The following is a 21278-nucleotide window of genomic DNA, read 5'->3' as shown; positions in this document are numbered from 1 at the left end:
GAGTGTGAAGAATGCCCAACATATCTTCACCTGAAACATCTCTCCAGGCCTGGGGATTTGCCTGCCTGAGCAGTGTTTTTAAAACCAAGAAAGAACATTTCCCTGGTGGCAAGGTTGACATGGCATCCAACTGCTATTTCTTTCTTTCTTTCTTATAATCTCCAAGATTTAGGTTATATACAGAAAAAAAAAAAAAGGGTATGGTTCAAAAAGCATTTTATATAAGGGCTCCTGACATCCTCTCAATTTGGATCTGATACACCTGGGTGGTGCAGCTGGGGGGCTGAAGGGATAACCACCTAGACACCTGCACAAAGAAGGGGAGAACTTTTGTCTTCAGAAAAAGAAGTCCCTTCTCTGCCCCTGCAAGGGTGGGAGAGAGCCCAAGAGCCAAACATGAGCTTGAATTATTGGCTCTCTGAATTGGTGTTTGACATTGAACAAGCAAAACAGATATTAAATATTTGGGACAGAGGTAAAGAGTATCTTTAAAAACCTTCACCCTCTCAGTTTCAGTCTTCAAAGTTTAAAACTAACATATTTTTTCTCTTGAAAATTCAAATTACAATCCTGTGTTTGTACTGCCATCTCCTCCCCAGCCTAGTGAGATATTATATATCATTTGAAAAGATCCTTCTGGATGAAAGACACCATACAATTTAATTATTCTACTGCTATCAAGTGATGCTAACATAAATAACGCCAAACAAAAGGACAGTGCTGAATATATTTTCCAAATTTGCTATATTCACAGAGCAAACAAACACAAATGGAAACACAGCAGCAAATTATAGCATTTGCAGAAACAATATTAAAATATAAGTGAATACAGAAAAAATATTTTAATTAACAAAACAAATCAAATGGAAAAGATTCCTCAAATAAAGCTTTAAAAGTGAGTCTCTGTGTGACTGCCATGACTAATTATGCATCTATGTAATGTGTGTTCAATTTGGGCTTATTTAAATAGCAGAAATGCTCATTAGCTGCAGTATATCTGTGAAGCTTCAATAAACAGTTTAATGGTTTTTATGTTTAACCAATTTCATAAGTTCCTATAATTTTAGCTTTAGTAGCTCATTAATGTTATTTTTGATAACCATCTTACAGAATTCCTTTAAAGCGAATAGTAGCATTACTTCTGAAAAATACAAATATACTGTAACTTTCTTAATCTAAAATGTGTAACTACAGTTGTCACATGCAATACCAGATTAACTGCTGACACTGCCCAGTCTAAATGCCCAAATAAAGAAAGGCACGATCCTGCTTCCAACATTCTCTACCCCAAGTACTGTCCTGAACAGCATTAAAAAATGGTTTGACTGGATAAAGCTGGGTCCAGTTACAGTGGGAGAGAATCCTGCTTCAAGCTGCTACTGGCTCTGTTTTCTGTCTGTCACCAGCAAGCAGAAGTGCCTGATGTCTATTGAGTCCAAGAGCAGAATTTCTGCCCTAAGTAAACAAAGCTTTAGAAATCATCATGAAGCCACTTTTGGATATTGAGAATGGGTAACCATTTCAGAGTGTGGAACTGCTGCACCCAAACTAGTTCAGGAAACCTATTTGTGGAGAAGAATCCTATTCCAAATGACTCAGCAGGAAAACTCCTGCCTATTTCAATAGGAATCTTTTGAATGTATATAAATTCCAGTTTTATGTAACAATTTAGTTACAAATCTGGTGATTCAAAGCCTGCTGGTTCAAGGCAGATGCTGTGCTAGCAGGGGGATCCAGGGCATCCCAGCTGGGCTGTCACAGCCTTTCTTCCTCCCCTCTACTCTCTCATTAGATAGTCAAGGCTTCAGTGCCCAGAGGTCAAAGTCACCCAGTTGTCTGAGCAGGCTCTATGAAGAAACTCAACAGTCCTTCTAAATTCCAGAACTCCTGGTTTCTGTGCCATTTGGAGTTCTATATTTGATCAAAGGAAAACTAAGATCTTTTTAATTTATGAGGTCACAGCTCTGGAAACTTTTTTTCATTTGTTCCCTAGAAAATGCTTCTCAAAGTTTAAAAATAAAAATTAACAATGAGTGGGTTAAAGTATAAATTGTAAATAACTTGGGAAAAGTTATCTTGACTGCATGTTGAACTATTCTAGGGGACCAGTAAGCCTGGGGTTTGCTGCTACAGTTTCCAAGAAAGATGATGGTTGTACGAAAAGTAAAAGCAAAATATCTTGAAGTTGTGACTGATTCCTGGAATTATGAAATAAAGTTCTTCTCTTCAGTCACGATGCAATAGCTAGCTACTACCAACATTTTCATAAAACATATTTTGGTTCACAAATAACTTACTATTTCTGGGAATTTTTTTACAAAGGCGGTACTTGGATTTTTCCTTGGATATTTTTCATTTCTCTTTTTTGCTGTTCCAAGAAAATAAAATAGACATTATCATGCTAAGATTCAGCATTCTGGTTACGTGGGAATTCTTTCTATTTACTGCTGTCTGCTAAACAGAGTGTCAAACTAAACGTAGGTTGCCAATCCCCTATCCTGGCTTAGTCCTTTGCTCTGCACTGAATTTTGAAGTGCATTTTTAGCACTATTTCCCATACTTTCTCCATGGTTCTTCTTGGAAATTCATGAAAATAAAACAGAACAAGGGCATTTGCTACATAATTTTGCAGTCCAAAAGTATTGTTCCCTTTGTCTATCAGAAGGAAATCGATTAGAAAAGGGTTATTTAGAGTTCAGACTTTAAAACCAATGGGACTGGTTATAAGTGGGATGTAGAGGCTGAACACAGTGTGAGGGAGCACACAGAATTGCAATTGCATATGTTGAGTACTTGCAATTAGGAATGGTGACAGAAGATATTTCAGTAATTCACTAATACGTTGTAAGCCACAAAAATAAGAAACTAAGGAAAAAAAGCAAGAACCAAAGGAAAAGTACAAAATTCCTCTCACAGCTCTTTACTTCTGTGGGTCAGTTAGGATGGCTTGAAGGCTCTGGTAAGCTCTGCAGATTAAATAAAGTAACTTGTACTTGCAAAAGAATTTCTCTTCGAGAAGAAGCAAAGCATTTTTCTTATTCCATCTGCAGTAGCTGGATTTGAACAATTTGTTGGGCTGTTTTTTTACTGGTAACCTTCCTAAAACAGTCAAGAGACAACTCCCCTTTTTCACCTATAAGCAACTCCAGGACCATAAGATGAAACTAGGAGTCATTTTTTTAAGTAAGTGATGCATTTATATGATTGCCAATGGGAGGATGAATATCCACTAGAACTGTTACTTAAAAACACAATCAGCATTTTAACAAAATAAAAAAGACTAAATACCGATTGTGAATGCATGAAATCTCAGTTACAAATTTAATAGTTACCAGGCGAGAATAGGAAACATCTTGTTGAGGATAATAGACTAGAAAAAACTTTCTAACCTATGAGCTATTTCTGCTCAGTCACCCACACACTTATGGCTTCTTATAAAACTTTCCAGCATGAGCATCAAGGCTGCCCTGAACACTTTGTTGAACCGGGGCTAAATCTAATTTTAATCTTTCTTAGTTTTGACAGTCTTTTCTTTATTCTTTTACCAGCAGAACCACTTTGATAGGATATAACCTGCTCTCTTAGCCCATACCAACAGTGCAATTGCAGTTCCCTGAGGTGCCTTATGAATTAGGTCAATTGATAGAGCTCTTTGTATGAGCAGCAATTAACATGTTTATTCAACCTGCACCTGAGTCACCCAGTCACAGAATAATTGAGATGAGAAGGGCCCTCTGGAGGTTGCCTATTCCATTCCCTTCAAAGTTAGATCAAGTTGCAAGTCAAATCAGTTTGCTCATGGCATTGTCCAGTTTTAAGTACCTCAAGTATTTTCATCTCCATATTTTGATAGGGAATACCTGAATATTTTCATATCTTGAATACAGAAGTGTACCTCATTTAGAAAAACCAATCAACCACACAAACAAAAACAAAAAAAAAGCCCACAACAAAACACTGTGATGTTTGGTGTTTTGTTTTTTTTTTCTTTTTCATTTCTTTTTGTTATGTACACTGAAGTAGTCTGCAGTGTTGTAATCCAGCTCAATGGTGAAAAGCAAATTTGACTTTCATTAAGATAGCTTAAAAAACAAAAGACTTAAAAACAACTGAAATAGTATGCTCAGAATTAGTACTTTATGCACTCAAGTCTTAGTTTCTTTTCACTTTCACGACATCCAAAACAAATGACTTGCATTTTCCCTTTTTTATTTGATTGCTTTTCTAACAGCAGTTTCACCCAAAATACAGCATGAAACAGAGGTGTTTTGCTCACCCCCAAAGTAAATGACTCTCTTCTCTCATGATCAGCTCACTGCATGACTGTTCTCCTCCCATTTTATGTTCCTATTTAACAAACCTCTCAACAATTAATTTAGACTGTGAACATGCCCTAGGAAATACAAGACTGGCACAGTAATATGGCTAAACAGCACAGTAAGTTCAATGTTTTAATTGAGGTAATTTTTAATGTGGGAGAAAACAGAATCACTCTGTATCATGGGGTCTGTGAATCACAACAAAATATATATTATATATATATAATATACATATATTGATTGCATAGGTTAATATTGATTTACCATATGATATTCTAGGAAAACTTCCAAAAAACCTAAACACAGGGTTTTAAAAACAACACCAACAAAATTCGCCAAAATTCTCGGTCGATCAATGCCATCATCAGAGTAGTTAATGAATCTCTCAAAAACAAAAAATCCTAAATCATCATCTTCTTGCTTCCTGGAGGTTAGACTGAGCCCTGAAATATGACCCACCCAAATGGCAGAGCCTTAGCACAGCAATAGAGCTCCAAGAGGAAAGGGAGTCTGTTCTCCCCTGTGCCCTGTAGGGCCAGAGGCAGTGGCAGTCCTGAGTAATCAGCACTGTGAACAGCTGGGTGCAATCCCTGTCTAGAAACAGCCCAGGATGCAAGAAACTACCCCAAAACATTAGTAGCACACACAAGATAGGATTGCTCCTGGTATTGACTTCACATGTTCCTCAAAATACCAGGCTGATCCTTCTTTTTACTGTAGGGTTTAGGAGAGGGTTTAGACTCTTCTCATGGTAGCATGGGGGTTTACCATTCTATACATCACTTAGGATTTACATTTACCTTGATTGTAAAGATGCACGAAAGTACATTACACTAGGAAATTTTGAACACCAAATTTTCTGGTATTGTGCAATCTGAGGCACTTGCCAAGTCCTCGATTCATACCCAAAGGACCGTGACAACATGTCAAGGGTTAACTGGCTGGTGTGACCATGCCCTGGACAGGAAGGCACATTGTTCACTAAGGCTTTCACAACCTGCTAGCTAGACAACTGTCTCCAAGCTGAACACCTCCTCATTTTATCAGTGTCTTCTGCTGAGTCAGAGTTTTTAAATTCTGAGGCACATTCAATGTATGTGCCTGAACTCCTGAAGTCTAACCTAGTATCAGAGAACAGTCTGAATGCTGCTCAGTTCCCATGCTCTTAACTGTATTCATGTTCATCTCTCTGCTGAATGCAGACAATTCACCCAATCTCTCAAATGTCATCAATGTGCCAATTTCTTTATCTTTAATACAGAATTAAGTAATTGCTAATTTTTAAGACTAAATCTTGTAAAGTCCAACTAGGAAATACTGTGTAAGACAGAAGTCACAGTTTTCTTGTATACGCACAAGAAATAAGTAATACCCAGACCAGCTGAACCAGAATAATGAATGCTTCAATGCCTGTTTAATTTGCTAGGTTAAAAAAAAAAAAAAAAAAGATATTTCAAATATCAGATCAGTTCAGCTTAAAGATGTAATATAATGAGTTTCTCTAGAGTTAATTAATGAGACCAGAAGAAATTCCCAAGAGTTTATTTGAGATCCCACTTGCACTGAGAAGAAAAATACATGCTGAGGAACTGTACTTCTATGCTGAGTACCAGCTCTACACAGCAATATGCAGAGACTCCTCTACGAGGACCAGCAGCCACAAGCTGATTAACCTCCAGAAGACTCATTTTACAAAACTGTTAAAGGACAGGACATGGCTGCAGCTAAAAGTGCAATCTGCATTTGCTTTAGTCAGGGTTACCTTTATTGTCACTCAAAATGGAGCCAAAGGCACTGATCACCACGTCAGTTTTCAGACGCACAACCTGATCCTCATCTTCTTTCCAGTTCCCATCACTGTCTTGCTCAGTTCGAACAAATTCCATGGCAACAATTCGTCCACCTTTCAGAACAACTTTCCGAGGAGAGAGGAAAGGCAGAAATTCACACTTCTCTTCTCTTGCAAGTTCCATCTGTAGAGCAGAAGCAATAAAATATATAGTTTCAACATGATGCATTTTCATGGAAAAAAAACCCCAAACCAACCAAACAGAAAACATTTTTTTGACTCAAGATGTTACCATGGATTCTTCTATAGTAGGAATCAGCTATGTCCAGTGTGCAGACAGGCATCTTAATGTTGGGTTCACAGCCTCTCATGCTATCAAATCGAGCAGTGGCAGTAGGTAAACTTTCAAGGCAAATATTTCTCCAATATTTTTTCCCATTTTTCCATTACCTTGAATATGTTTAACTTCTTTGAGGGCAAAAGGTTTCTCTTATATGAATATCAGTGACTTTTAAGAAGTGGCCTAGTAATGACTTAGTAAATGTTCTGATTTGTGTGTACTGTGATTTTAAGACTGTACTAAATGCTGAGTACCATGCACAAGCAAGAGTTTTTTGAGTGACAATCCAGACTTAAGATCTTCTGAATCTCTGCCATGGTAAAACTGCTTAAGTCAATCATCTTCAGAACGTGACTGTCTCCATTTACACAACTTTTTTTGAATATGTAATATCCCACCTGATGTGATTCTATCATGGCCATTACTAAAGGAAGCTGCTTTTATTTTACTGTTTTCAAGGCCCACTGCACGTCTGGATGAGTAAAAACATTAACAACTTTCAGAATTTTACCTGGCTTCTATGAAAGATTTTGGTTCAGACTATAGTAAGAAGCTGAATAACACGTGAGGCTGTGCAATGGTTTCAATAATCTCATTGTGTCTAGAACTCTTGACTGAAGAGCAGCAGAAGTAAATCACACACCAAGAAACCCTCTATTACTTTTTTTGCATCTCCATTACCCTCTGCAAGATCTAAGGGGCCCATGTTGTTGAAACAGACAACCAAACTATCATTAATCCCATGATAAAGATGCATTAGGTGGTGTGCTATTCTCAAGTCTATAGAAGTGTAATGTACCAGATAAACAAAAATAGAAAAAGTCCAGCAAAATAAGAAAAAATAATCTGGAAAAAACCTCCTGTAGTACATATAAATTGAGGAAGCAGAATAATTTCAAAATGTGCAGATGACCGGATAAATGCCAAAGTGCAAAGCCAAACTGAAAACCAAATTGAATGTTGAAATATATAATGAACAACATTGCTTCACTGTCATTGGCAGTGATTCAAAGCCAAAATCACTGTAAGTAATTTTCTTATCAGACAGAAAGGAAAGAAAGAAAGCCTTTTATAGGTTCACAAGGCAATGTCAGAATCACTCAGATTCCTTAAACAACAGCCAGGAGGTATCATTCTAGGATCTAACCACGATCTGAAGAGCCACCTACAGTACTCTAATGGCTGTTTGACTTCAAGATTAGAAAATTTTAGCTCATTTCCTAATTTACAAGAAATTCTACCCCTTGCTTGCAAATACATCTTTCTGACTTGTCAGGAAACAGATACAAAAAAGTTTAAATGCAGAGTATACAAAGTGAGCCTCAGCTCTTTAATAAACATTCCTACATTTTACATTTGAAGAGCGTTTTTTTATAAACAAAACCTTTAGCAGATGTCTGTTAAGTACCTACAGCACACTTTCAAGCCACATAGCAATAACTAAGGTGCCTTCTCAGGAATGCTGCTCTTCAGTTTTACCTCTTCTGGGACTGCCCTGATGTGAGTGAATCCCTTCCTGAAGGCCACAAACACGCGACGAGCTCCGCAGCGCAGAGCAGAGGTCGCACAGTCAAAGGCAGTGTCTCCTGCCCCCAGCACAATCACTGTCCCATGGATTGATGGCAATGGAGAGTGACAGGCACACATCCCTGAAAGATAAAAGGAAAACCCCATTTTCAAGGAGAGAAACCATTTCTGCATGACAGCTCAAAAGGTACTTGTACTCAAAGCAGTGTAAAATTGCATCTTACAGTTCCCAAGCATGGAGTGTCACTATCAAATTATTCTGCTCCACTGAAAAACAGTTTTATTCCCCTTTTAAGATATGCTCATATACATAATTTCATAGTCAGTACTCTAAGCAGCTGCATCTTTCTATTGAGTAAGAATTCAAATGACAACATGTTTGTAGGATTGTGGGTCCTGTCAGGTTGAAACTAGAAAATTGCGAGATCTTTTTATTCAAAAAGCAAGTTTATCTCTCATCAGATTAATTATCCTCCCAGCTAAAGAAAAACCAAAAAAAAAACCCCAAAAAAACCAAACCAAAACCAAAACAAAAACAAAGCAAGCTCCAAAACAGAACAACAACAACAAAAATATGACCAGTTGTTGATAGTTACAGTTTTGTGTAATAGTAGACCAACATAAGTCCCCACAGATTTCTATAAAGCACAGGCACTGTTCTGGCTGTGACATGATTCTCTGAGGCTATTCATCAGCTGAACATGAAGAAAAAAAATATTATTACAGTAATTCCTAGTACTTCCACTGGATAAAATGTTTAATCTACAGTAGTTTTCTACAAACCATTTGTAAAAAGTTACATGGGGAAAATGACAACATTATGTGTTCATCATCTACAGCTTGTGCATGATGACTCCATTAAACAGGAAATAGTTAAGTAAAACTGAACTGTGTGTGCTCCCTGGATGAGACTGCACTTCATCACATGTTTAAGTGCAAGTAACTGTTGATTAGGCAAATGGTTGTAACTTGTAAAATAATGACATAAATAATACAAGCTATGTTCTCCCCGAGTCCAGGACAGCTCCAGTCAGGAGGCACTGAGCTGGCCATTTACCTATTGTACTTTAACTCAAGTATCCTACTATAGCAGATTTTCACATGCAATTGTGAACATAAGTATTATTGAAGTAAACAATCCTTTTCATTTAGACATATAAACAGAGTGAGAAACAACATCCTAATACACCTGTTCTCTCTCCATTTGAAAAATGCTTAATGTATGTCAAATTATATAATTTCCCCCTCCTATGTGGCATCACATTTACTATTTATTTAATAGGATTCTTCGTCTAAAATCCTCTCTAAATTTTTCTCATTTATTTTTCGTGAACTTAATACTTCACACCAATTGAGCAGTGGAAAAAGCACAAGTGAAGTGCCATTAGAGTATGAGTCTAGAAGGGATCAGTCAGTGCAGCCCACTCTGCTCTTGGGAACACACTCCCAAGGTAAATTCACAGCTATGCATATGTGAGGGGAAACCCTTTTGGAGGAAAGTATATTAACAAGTGGCATTCAGAATTAATAAGCAGGCAGAATATGTATTTTACAATGAATAAGTCTATTATGTCTATTATTTAGGTAACCGTCACAGTGAAAAAAGGAGAATAGAGGAGGATGTAGTACGTGTATATTTTATTTCAAAATTCCATATGCCTTAGAGAGCAAAAGGTGGCTATAGCTGCAGACAGACACTAGGAAAATTAAGTAAAAGAGACCATGTTAATTAACAGACAACACCAAAGAGCTATCTATTACTGTCAGTCAGAAAAGGTTAGTTCTTCCAAGTTCATCCTTTTACCCATTGTAGACTTAATATTAAAAAAACATATTGTCACATATGCTAGCAAATCAAGAGGACTACTTTGCAATATTTTGAAATATATGGATCACAGGATATAGATCCTCATGCAGGCAGGTAACTTACAGCACACAACTGCTACATACCTTCTCAGAATTCTACAAAGTATTTTTAGTCATATTGTTTCAAGAGAGAATTGTTTTGCAGAATTTATTTTTCCTTTATTAATCTATGAATGTGTTGCACTGCATATTCTCAATCGGTTTTATTTTCAAACATCTCTGTCTTCAAAAAGAAAACCCTTTTCTCCCAAATCATTTAAGATTACTTTGAGCTTAAGAAAACAGACAGAAAGAAGCATTTGACAAAAACAGCAAAGAAATGGGACAGATGCAATGCAGAATTTCACTTCTGAAATATTTTGTATCAAATGGGGCAATAAACTTTACTTTTATAAGCAGAATAATCTGCCACAGAATATATATTCCTTAAAAGTGTTTAAGAAAATTCTACTAAATAAGCAGGCAGTCCTATATCATACTAAAAGAAATTTCTGAATGCTGAATTGAAAATCAGTTTGTAGAGAAACCAAGTTATATTAAGTCATATATAAAATACCACAGTCTGTCCAAAGTAAAAAAAAAAAAAGAAAATCTGTACCTTTTTTTTTTTTTTTTTTTGTCTGGGGAATCTAGACCATGTAACAAATATAACTAACAAAGAGAAATAATTTGCCATAAGTTTAGGTTTGTATATATGATTATTCAGTTTACAATCTCTGGCACTAACTTTCCAGACCACGCTCCTGAGGTTGCTACTCACCAAGAGAAACCCCTGTCCCAGACAATTCAGTGGAAGGTATTTTGTAACTGGATGTGCTGTTTTGTAGCCACAGTATAATTTAATAACAACTGCTAATGACTTATTGAATGTGATTACAACAAGAACACAGTACCACATACCTGGTTTACTTGCCATTGCTACCAAAGGTAAGAAGTCTTTAGACGTGTAGAATCCTTGATTCATTGTCAGCCCTTGGAATATACTGTCTCTGTTTGGTTCTGGCAAACCTGAAATAGATATTTTATGGCACATCAGAATTACACAGGAAGTTTTAGTGACCAACATATAGTTTGAACACACATATTCTCAAAAACATTGTCAATACAAGGACTTTTACAAACACTTAGATGTTTCCAAAACAATATTGCAAATGATCCCATCTGTAGTCTGCAGCTTATGTAACTGGTGATTGTTTTAGGAGTACAGGCACTTGAAAATCAGGTTCCTCAACAATGTGTGTACTTGTAGGACACAAAACAAAACAAATGCAGGGGAAGGGATTAGAGAGAACAGGGTGCAAGAGCAGGTAATACAAATGAGGCAGTAAGGAGCAGCTTAACTGATGAGGGGTGGAGGACAAATGGCAGTGCTGTAGGTCTGACCTGTGAGCATTTGTATGCCATCAATTTTTTGCCATTCTTGATTATTTTCTCAAAACCTTGAAGTCCTGATCAGCTGACATTTATTCCTTGTTATTAAAAGCACACATTTAGACAGAAGCTGTAGGATACAAACAAGGATTTACTTCACAACTGTTAATAGCAACAAATACCTTTCAGTTAAAAGAAAGCAGCAAAAAGCATCTTCCAATTACCCAAGGACATAATCTCATTGTGGTTGGAATGGTTGGCCATCACAAAAAGCCAGCCCAGCTGACACACCAGTTAAGTAATTTCATTCATACAAATGCAATCAGGGTATTTTCAAGAGTCTCAACTTTCATATTTACATCTAAAACCCCATAATATTATCAAAAGTATACTAATTAATAATTACATACTGAAATGGAGCAAATGTCAACAATTTTTCTAACATAACATACTAGCACTGAGGAATCCTCAGAGCCAGCAGGAAGCGTCCAAAGCAATCTGTGTTCCCTCCATTCTCAGGCACAGGTGGCAGCAGACTAACATTGCTCCTCTTTGAGCCTGGTGGTCTCTAAAACCCTAATAACACAATTTTAGCATCTACAGTAATGCAGAATTGCACGTGGAGGAGCTCTTTTCCAAATAGGGAAGGTTTGGTGTCTTGTTATATCAAATAAGCAACAAAAATCTGTCTCATTACAGCATACAACCAGAACTACCTAATGACAAAAATTAGTACTTTTTCATGAGTTACCTACATGAAGGGAGTTTTTTGAACCTCTAGAACTCTGAATGAAGTTACAATAATACTAGAAAAATAAAATGCATTTTCAGATTTACTAGTTTCAATGAAACAAAACAAAATATAGTCTCAGTAAATTCAAAAGGCTTGCAAGCCAAAAAGAAAATAAAAAAATCCTGAAATTTGATCTCTATTTATAAAGAAAAATCATGACTCAGTTGCTGAACACTCGACTTTGAAACCAACACTGATCTATAGTTGGATATAGAAAAAAAATAAGGTTAAAAAATACTAGCACATCCTGAACTTCAAGACCTTTAAATGCTGTACTTTCTGGGTAGACTGGAATTTCAGCTAATGAATAATGAATAATGAATAATGGATATCTTAAGAGGCTGCCAGAAATACTTAGTACTACTGAAAGTACAATATGTAAAATGCATTAAAGAAACTATTTTTAAAAGGGCATAGAATTTCCTTTATGTATATATTGCAAAATCATCTATGGCAAGAAGAGAACCTCAGAAAAAGCTCTCAGTGACTGCCTGCAGGCAGAGGACAGAGTAATGCAACCATTTCTATTGAGATATCCATAAACCAACTCACAGACCTCTGTTTACTCTTGGGAGAAATACTCTTGTCATTAGTAGGATGTGCAGCCTGCATTAAAGATAATTTCCACCTAATATGTATCTCCATTCAAACCCAAAGAGAAACCCACAAAATACTTTTCCCCACTCATTTTTGGCTGCTTTTATCATCCAGGCTGAATAAAGAGTATAATAAAGGAAGTGTTGCAATATTCTTTGTCTAGGTTGATCACTAGTTAGGTATCCCTGAAATCAAAGGAGTTGGATAAGAACACATTGGGTTTAATAATGTTTAGCCTGGCTTATATAACCAAACAAATGCCAAAGAGGTAGTCAATTGATGTGACATTATCTGCTATTTATTAATTTTATTTTGCTATTTTCATTTTCTGAAAACACCCTGAAAAACAGTTTTGTGATATTTACATTTGAAGGAAATGCAGGGGATTTCTCTTTTTATACTTATAAACACTTAGCACAGATGGAAGCTCTTTGCTAAGCACCTGCTGGAAGTTGTATTGTACTGGATTCTGATGCATTTCCTTTTGCTGTTCAGTATTTGCTATTGTAATGACTGCACTTACTGTTGTTAAAATAGAGAGATTTAGTATTTCTTCAAGCCACTAGGCAAGCTAAAAAAGAGGCAGACCGAGGCAGACTGAGAAAGAGATCAAGAACAGATAAGATTCACTTTAGAGACACCATTTCATAATAAACATCCACCCCACAGAAGTATGGTTTACAGTGAGATCAAATATTGATAAATAGCCAACAGCCTCTTGGGAGAGAGAATATTTAATGAAAAAAAAAAAAAGTTTTACAGGAAAAATACGGCTTTGAGCAAATGGTTGTAGAGCAAAAAATAAAATTTAAAAAAACCCGGTCACCTATGAAAGAGACAATTTAGGTCAAAATAATGAACCAAGAGAAATACTCTTTGAAGATAAATCAGAGAGATCCTTTAGAAAAAGGGAATTCACATACTAGTACAAAATAGCCAAGAGCCACCCAAGAACAAATGTTTAGAGAAATCTAAGGTCTTTTCCCTAGCTTTTAGGCTGAAGCCAAGTAAGTCAGTTCTCTGTTCTCCAAATCCACTTGCAAGCCACCTAAAATACTTTTTTATTTATTATTTGGCATTTTGTGTTCTGAAACAATCTATCACTATCCCACATCTCCTGTCTTTAAATAATCTGCATTGAAATGTAGTGATAACAATTATTTCCTTTCCCTGCACTGAAGAACAACTCTTTCAAAGGGCAAGCAAGAAGAGGCAGCTTAGAAAGGCAATTCCCTGGGGATGCTTGGAGAGCTCCTGGACATCCTTACACAAGCACAGGGCTGTGCTGAGCCCCTCATCCTCTGCAGCCATAGCCCTGGGCTTCCTGATCCCTCAGCTCCTTTGCTTGCTGATGCCAGGGAACAACTTCTGATATCCAAACCACACAAGGAAGCCTCATGGGCTGTGGGAAACTGCATTTACTAAGAATAGAGAAAGTAGAAACATTGTGAAAATAACAGCTTGCATGACAGATCTAGTTCAGCTTTGCAAAATCTAACCTAGACAGTCTCAATCTGGGTCAGGTGCAGCACAGAAAGCAATTCATCTTAATTCCTGACCCTCTGGTTTGATGTGCTCTGCCTTCCATCTCCAGATGCTCCAGCTATCTCTCAGCAGACATCACTACTCTCTTTGCTTCTTCTCTTCATTTGAGCACTCAACTCCCTCTCCAGTGTGCAATTCCTCAGCACCAAAGTCTCTCCTGTGTATGACACACCATATACTTTCCAAAGTCCCTAACCACTATAGCAGTGGCTTTGGAAAACACAGACTTTACCTTCCCATTTTTATATCCTTTATATATACATATATCTGTGCACAGATGTATTAGCAAAAATATCATCTGCCTCCTATTAAGATCTTGTACTCTCTGTTCTCACAATATTGCTGCATATCCATTTTCTTCATGCACAATCCCAAGTCCACTGCTTCCTTTTAAAGAAAATGTAGAAACAATTCCCTAGTCCTGTTGAGATATGAATTGCTGAATGATTAGAGTAAATTTGTCAGATGTACAAGGCAGTACCAGAGTGATGCACAGACATTGTAAGGGATTGGTTTGCAGAGCAGAGCACCAAGTCCACTTGCTGCTGCACCATATAAACCCAGGCAAGCCAACACATCAATCAGCCAAATCTGCTACTACTGCAGCTATGAGCCTGATCTGGAAAGGGAAACTAAAGCAAGGACAGGCACTGCATGTCTATCTCCTATTTTGACCAAATCCCCTTACCCCAGCAGCAGCTATGCTTCTGAGCCTGAACTTACTGTTTGGATTACTTAAATCTGACATGGTTGGGCAAATTTGCAGTTTCAAATGAACTTCTCAACCGATCTTAATAACTGACACACAAAATAAGCTCTCGTCCTTGATAAGGGTCAAATGTAGTTTTCACTGGCAGCTAACTAAAAACACATCTCCAGACAAAAAAATAAAATGGAGCTGAAGGTGAAGGGTAAATATACAAGATCCTATAGGGACAATACTAACTAGAGCATAATCTTTTTTCTCATTTTCACATCAAACATTGAAAAGGTTTGTTGTCTTCATTTTAAATTGTGATAATACTGAATTTTGCTGGTCAATTCAATCTGTGTTTGAAAATACCAAGAGCTACTGTTTAAAAGTGAAAACACTGTACATTTTTTATATTGAATCTTTCAAATTTGTTTTGAAATGACATTGCATTCATAGATTTATCCAAATTCAATCAAAAATAAACAAAATGTGTTTAACTGGCTATGCACATTTCTTTTTCTAACTTTTAAAACAAGGAAGTCAAACATCAAACCCCATTCACCAATTTATGGATTATTTTTTTAATGTTTCCTTGCCTTACACATCTGAAGCTAGAAAGCTAGAGGGCAAGGACACCCTTCCATCTTTTTACCATCTCCATGCTTCTGTTTCAGAGTTAAACCAGATTTTTTAAAATCACATTTACAACGAAAACTCTTCTTCTGTCCTTCACGGCCTCCATTACAGAAAATCCTAGGATTGGGTAGAAAGCCTTTAACTGTCAGATATTACTGAGAATGAGGAGAAAAATCCATGGATCCTATACAAAAGCAGAGAGAAAACAGGGGATTGATTTTCTGCATATGTGCTCTGGTGGCAATGCAAATCTTCTGAAATAATATCAGAGAGGCCAAGCCCAGACAAGCTGAGCTCCAGCCTGCTACTCAGCATAAGAAATTCGAGCACAATCTGGCAAGGAGGCAGCACAGATTCTGCAGCAGCAGTTCTGCACCTCTGGCCAGGAACAGGCTGTGCCCTTTCATGTGTCCTGGGGAAAGGAGCCTTGGAAGGCTGATGGCCAGAGACTGATGAGAATTTTATAGAGGAATCAACATTTTCTGATGAATTATTTTTGTTAACAATGTTTATGTTGTTTTTTTTTTTAATTTCCATAAAAGCATATGTTAAGATAGATATGAAGCTAAGGTAATTTCCCTCTGAAGGCAAATTCTAAATCCACCATTTTTCTCCTGAAAGGGTCCTTCTGAGCTAACAAAAAAGCACCATTTTGTCCCATGTCCCTGCATTTTCACACACTGAGTGTTCCAACTTGCTCCTTGTGTGCCCATACAAAAACATTTCAGATGTAGCACATCTGATGACATTTCACACTTGCACAGAGACTTGCAGCTACAGGTACCATATGGTTAGACTGTGACTACAAAGGTACATGGCACACTGAGAAATCCAAGCACATAAGCACTACTTTAATACTTCTGAATGCTCTGATCTTCTTGAATAATTCTCTTTTGTGGGCTGGGGAACTGGAGATCAAAATCTATATATTTAAAGCAGTTTTATTTAATGTCACACAATCCATGATACGTATAAATTAGACCATGATTTTTTAATACGTTATTTTCTTGAAGGATAACACTGAAACTCTAAACTTTCATAACTGTCAAATTTATAGTTTTACCTAGACATGATAGAAACTCCTTGTATGCAGTGGGATATGCTCTAGCTATTTGTTTCTAAGAAGCCACATTCACTCAAATCCATACTGCTAGCATTGCTGCCCACAGGCCAACACTGCACCATTTAGAAATGAACTATATTGAAATGCATAATCCAAATGCAGTACTTAAACTGTGCCCCAGAGCTGGTTATACCAAACACACCACTACAACTCATGCTATGACTTGCACCATGCATGGAACAGACAATTATCTTTATCTAGACAGTAACTTTCCCTACATTTTAAAAGGTTTGATACTGGGCATCTAATCTTTCAGAAAAGTTGCAAATACTCTGCAAGTGCTCAGCTTTTCTCAAGGTCAGTCCATTAGTGATTAACACTTCAGTAAATACTTTTGAGGCTTGTATTTGTAAAGAATCTCTCATTTTCCTGGAATTTTTTTTTTATGGGGACAGCTTTGTTACTTCCTGTTGTGACGTTCAATAGAGTATGTTTTCTAGGTGGTTGATTTTTTTTGTTTGATATGTATGTCGATGGAGATAAGTGTTTTAATTACTTTTTTAATGTCTATGCTTTTGTATTTTCTCCCTCTCTCCCTTTATTTCCTGCTGTTGAGATTACTGCCTCATCTCCACAGCAGGTGGCTCCTTCAAATTTGTTTTCTCTGTAAGCCTGGTATATTAATTTTGTAATATTTTCTGCTCCTTTTCTGTAGTTTTTATTAATGATTTATTTCCTTTGAAAGAGGTATGCTTGCAAGGTTTTTAGGAGTTATTTCCTAATGATGGCTAAAGGCCTCATTCACAGAAAATTAAAAGTAAAGGGAAAAAAGCAAAAGAACTACACCAGGGTTAGCCTTCTCTTACCCTCAAGTTAGAATGAACAGGGTGTACAGCATATGTGAAAACTCCCTTCACATCTACCAGCATGAGCCATACACAATTGCTGCAGTGCATTCTAACTTGAACAGCTGTATCCATACCACGGTTTCTAGAAACATCTGAATAAGCAGCTGAACCTGGAAGCAATGCAGTCTGATCTCACACCTTACTTACTTTGTTGCTAAATTATTCACAGAGACAAGTATCTGAACTCTTGCAAATTGTAAAGAAACAATAGGAGTAAAGGAATCAGATTGTTTAGAACTAAATTTGCTTTTATAATCCAATTTCCCTTTGAGTACCAGTTGTCCAAGCCCAGTTTAGAGGCAGCCAAAATTCACACGAGTAAAACATCAGAGAGTGCAGATGGGAATGACAGACAGAGCTCAGAATCCATCCATGTGAGTGATGGAAATCAGGATTATGACAACACAGTTAGTGTTGTCTGCCTGAGCATGGGACACAAACCCTGCAGCTTTGTGATCTGCCCTCACCACATTTAGTGACCCCATAATTAGATCAGGCTGACATCTAATGCCAGCCAAAATGTCCAAAGGTGAACCAGAACTCATTAGCTCCATCAGATATAGACTCCACCCCTTATTTGATTTTACTGGAATCAGTCCAGCCTTACTCAAGGCTTGAGTGTACTCTCTACATCCTACCTCAAGTCTTAATTGCTGTTTTTAATTTTATTATGATCAAATTATGGGACCTGTGCTTTGAATTTTAATAGGACAACACTCAAGTATGGCTAAAATACAGCATTTTAATGAAAAACATCAGTGTTTCCAGATGATAAAACACAGATCTGGATAAATCTAATAATTTTTCAAATCTTGGTAACATTTAAGCACGATGAAAATTTTGAACTCAACATTTTGAGCCCTTATCCTCTAAAAGCACTCTTTAAAAATGCATACCTCAGAACTGAAGCATATAGTTTCAGTGAGCATTTTTTAAACCTATTTCTTTAAAGGACACACTAGAAGTAGTGATACTAGGTTGTGCAAACATATACATATTTCTAAATTAAGAAACAGATGGTAATTCCAGCCTCTCTTCTGTGTTTGGAAACTGGTACTTAATGTTCCCCACATTTGAATAATCAAGTTGAGGATGTTAGGAAGTTAGCTGGTAGCCCTGGTGAATGAACTTGCTGAAATGTGAAAATCACTATGAAGCAAGGCCTAGCACAGAGAAGGATGAATGCAGACGTCTGCTTACCTTCCCTCTGGTTCTGTTCTGCCTGGTGTTGTTTATTGCAGGACTTAAAGCACTGAAACACTTTGCTATGAATCTTGATTTGTAGAACATAAGAGTTCTGTAAATTGTAATACAGAGTAACTGAAGAAACATCTGCTGTAAAAAATAAAGTGGAATATTGCTGCAAACCTTTCTTAAGTCATCTTGGCAACATTTATTATACTGGCGACAAATTTGAAAAGGTCACTAGCAAAAATGCATTTAGCAGTCTGAGTCCAATCCATCTCTACCACAAGAATGGATCATTCCACCCAGGAGCAGAGCTGGCTCCAGTCTGCTTAAAACAGAGCTAAAGCAGATTTTATCCTGACTGGAATTTGGTCACTCCCCACCATGGACTTGAGCTGTTATTTTTCAGCAGCAATCTTGAACCAGGAAGGCTGAAGTTTCAGATCTGACATGCTAACGTTGTCAGCTCCTTTCCCTCTTCCTTTTACAAGTTTTTTCCTAGCAGTAACCTGCCAAAGGAAAGACTGTGTTGTGGGGGGCTGTGTTTCCTCCAGACACCAGCCAGATAATATTTGCCAGAGTGACACTACACCACTCTGAGGAACAGAAACTGGTCCCAGTGCATCCTTGTGTTCAGTAAACAGCACTGAGTGGCCCCAAGGCAGGATCACCTCCTCAGGGACTGCCTATCAGTGACTTGAAGGACACAAAAAAAAATATCTATCATCTATATGCCACAGTAAAGTGATTTTTATCCAATACAGAAAATCCAAATATGTGGAAGTGAAAACAAAATATACTGGATTGTGAGATTAGAATCAACAGACTGCAGAAAAGAAGGAAAATATTACCATGCCTGTTTGCAATGGAAACAATAACTTTCCCCAAGCAGACTCGTTATAACTTAACTATCTAATATGCCCTGTTTATAAGCAGTCATGCTGGTATATTGGAATAATCTAAGCAAATGAAAATTTATAAATGGAAAACCAAATGTTAGCATAGAAAAGATCTCTTCATATTAATTTTTCATTTCAAAACACTGGAAAAAAATCTTGAAAAGCTGGATCAATAGAGGCTACATACAATAAATACACAGGGGATGGATAAAATGAGAGCAAAATGGATTATAAACATCCACATAGAAAAAATCACAAATAATTAGTTGACATCATGAAGAAAAATAAATACTAAGCCTCTATGCTATCACAAAGCAACAGCTGAAAAAAACCCATCAAAGGCAGCAAATTCATCCTGTAGAAATATATGAGGAGTAATTAAGTCATTAATATCCTGGAATAACACCTTTGTCAGACCTCAGGCACAGTACAGCAAGGAAGTTGCAATGAGGTATATTGAGACAACATCAGCTTACACTACCTAAAATCACCCTGCATTTTTTGATATATTAGGAATATAATAGCCCATAGGTGGTATCTGTGTTGCAATTCTAAACACTGATTTTTCTAATATTGTTTTCTAAATTTGATGGAAGAGAGCAGTAAAGAATCATAGAGAGATCTAACTACAGCCATTTGTCTTAAACCCACAACCATCCTCAGCTGTACAATACTTCCATTCTCTTTCAATATCGTGACTATGAAACAACAGGCTGAGTCAATCACAGCTTTGCACCCCGTGTAATTGGATCAATATGAAATATTTGTAAAAACTTACTCCTTCAGGAAGAAAATCCCACATGATAACTAATATTTGGAAAATATGGGACTTTCTGGTCATTCCTATTTTTAAAACATTACAAGAATTATCTTTTTTTTTTTTTTTCTCATATGTAGAAGTCATCAAAGTAATTCAGCAAGGTCTTTCTCAAGCTAATGAGTAATTAGTACTCCATGTGAAATTTCAATATAGGAAACAAATGTTTCAATAGGAAACAAATATTTTTTCCCATCTCTTTTATAAGTATTATATTGTCTCATCTTAAATCTCAGCATATTTATTTACTGGTTTTGCCCACATGAAAGAACAAAAAGATACTATAAAATGTATTCAGTAATTACTACTGTATCATTTGCCTACACTGCATTTTTTAATCACTTCAGGTAAACCATCTCCACATATATTTTAAAATGATGCTTCAAGAAACGACTTCTGAACATTATTCATTACCCTGCAGCACAGATCTACAACTGAAAACCTATCATCAGTGCATTCTGATGAAAAGGTAATAGTTAAATCTTTTTTTTCTCTTTTTCTACAGCACAATATTTGACCTATGATAAAAAAAAAAACTATCCTATCAAATTTCCATTTATTATTTCTACCTGAAGGGCTTTGCCAGCTCACACAAACATAAATCTCCATTTGTCAGGTTTAAACTGTACCTGTCCCAGATGCTAGGAGAGTTCATAGCTCTTGTCCCTTAAAAATTATCAAATAGCATCATGCAACATAACCTCCCTGCAGCCTCCCCTGACCCCAGCAATCAATAATATTCGTAACCTGTATGTGCACAGTTAAGGAGCACAGGAGCCCTGCACTCTCCCAGTTAACCACATTGAGCTGTGATACTCAAACCTGCTCCCTTGTGTCTGCTGTGATCAATTTTAATCTCTGCACCAAGAATAAAAGAACGCAGCCCCTTGTTTCCAAATTCATCTGGAACGGATGTTATAGATTTG

General features: G+C 36.8%; 1 protein-coding gene across 1 annotated transcript in view; it reads right to left on the bottom strand.

The window, feature by feature from the left end:
• DPYD (dihydropyrimidine dehydrogenase) overlaps window positions 1–21278 on the bottom strand; it is a 320908-nt gene that overhangs the window by 164757 nt on the left and 134873 nt on the right. Inside the window, exons 9-11 of the mRNA XM_079314282.1 lie at window positions 10742–10849; window positions 7928–8097; window positions 6082–6292 (exon numbers count right to left, since the gene is read on the bottom strand). Coding sequence (XP_079170408.1) covers window positions 6082–6292; window positions 7928–8097; window positions 10742–10849 — 489 coding nt within the window. The remainder of the gene's footprint in view (window positions 1–6081; window positions 6293–7927; window positions 8098–10741; window positions 10850–21278) is intronic.

This window comes from Erithacus rubecula, assembly GCF_903797595.1.
Source record: "Erithacus rubecula genome assembly, chromosome: 10".
Taxonomy (NCBI): Eukaryota; Metazoa; Chordata; class Aves; order Passeriformes; family Muscicapidae; genus Erithacus; species Erithacus rubecula.
This window is presented reverse-complemented; position numbering and strand designations above follow the sequence as displayed.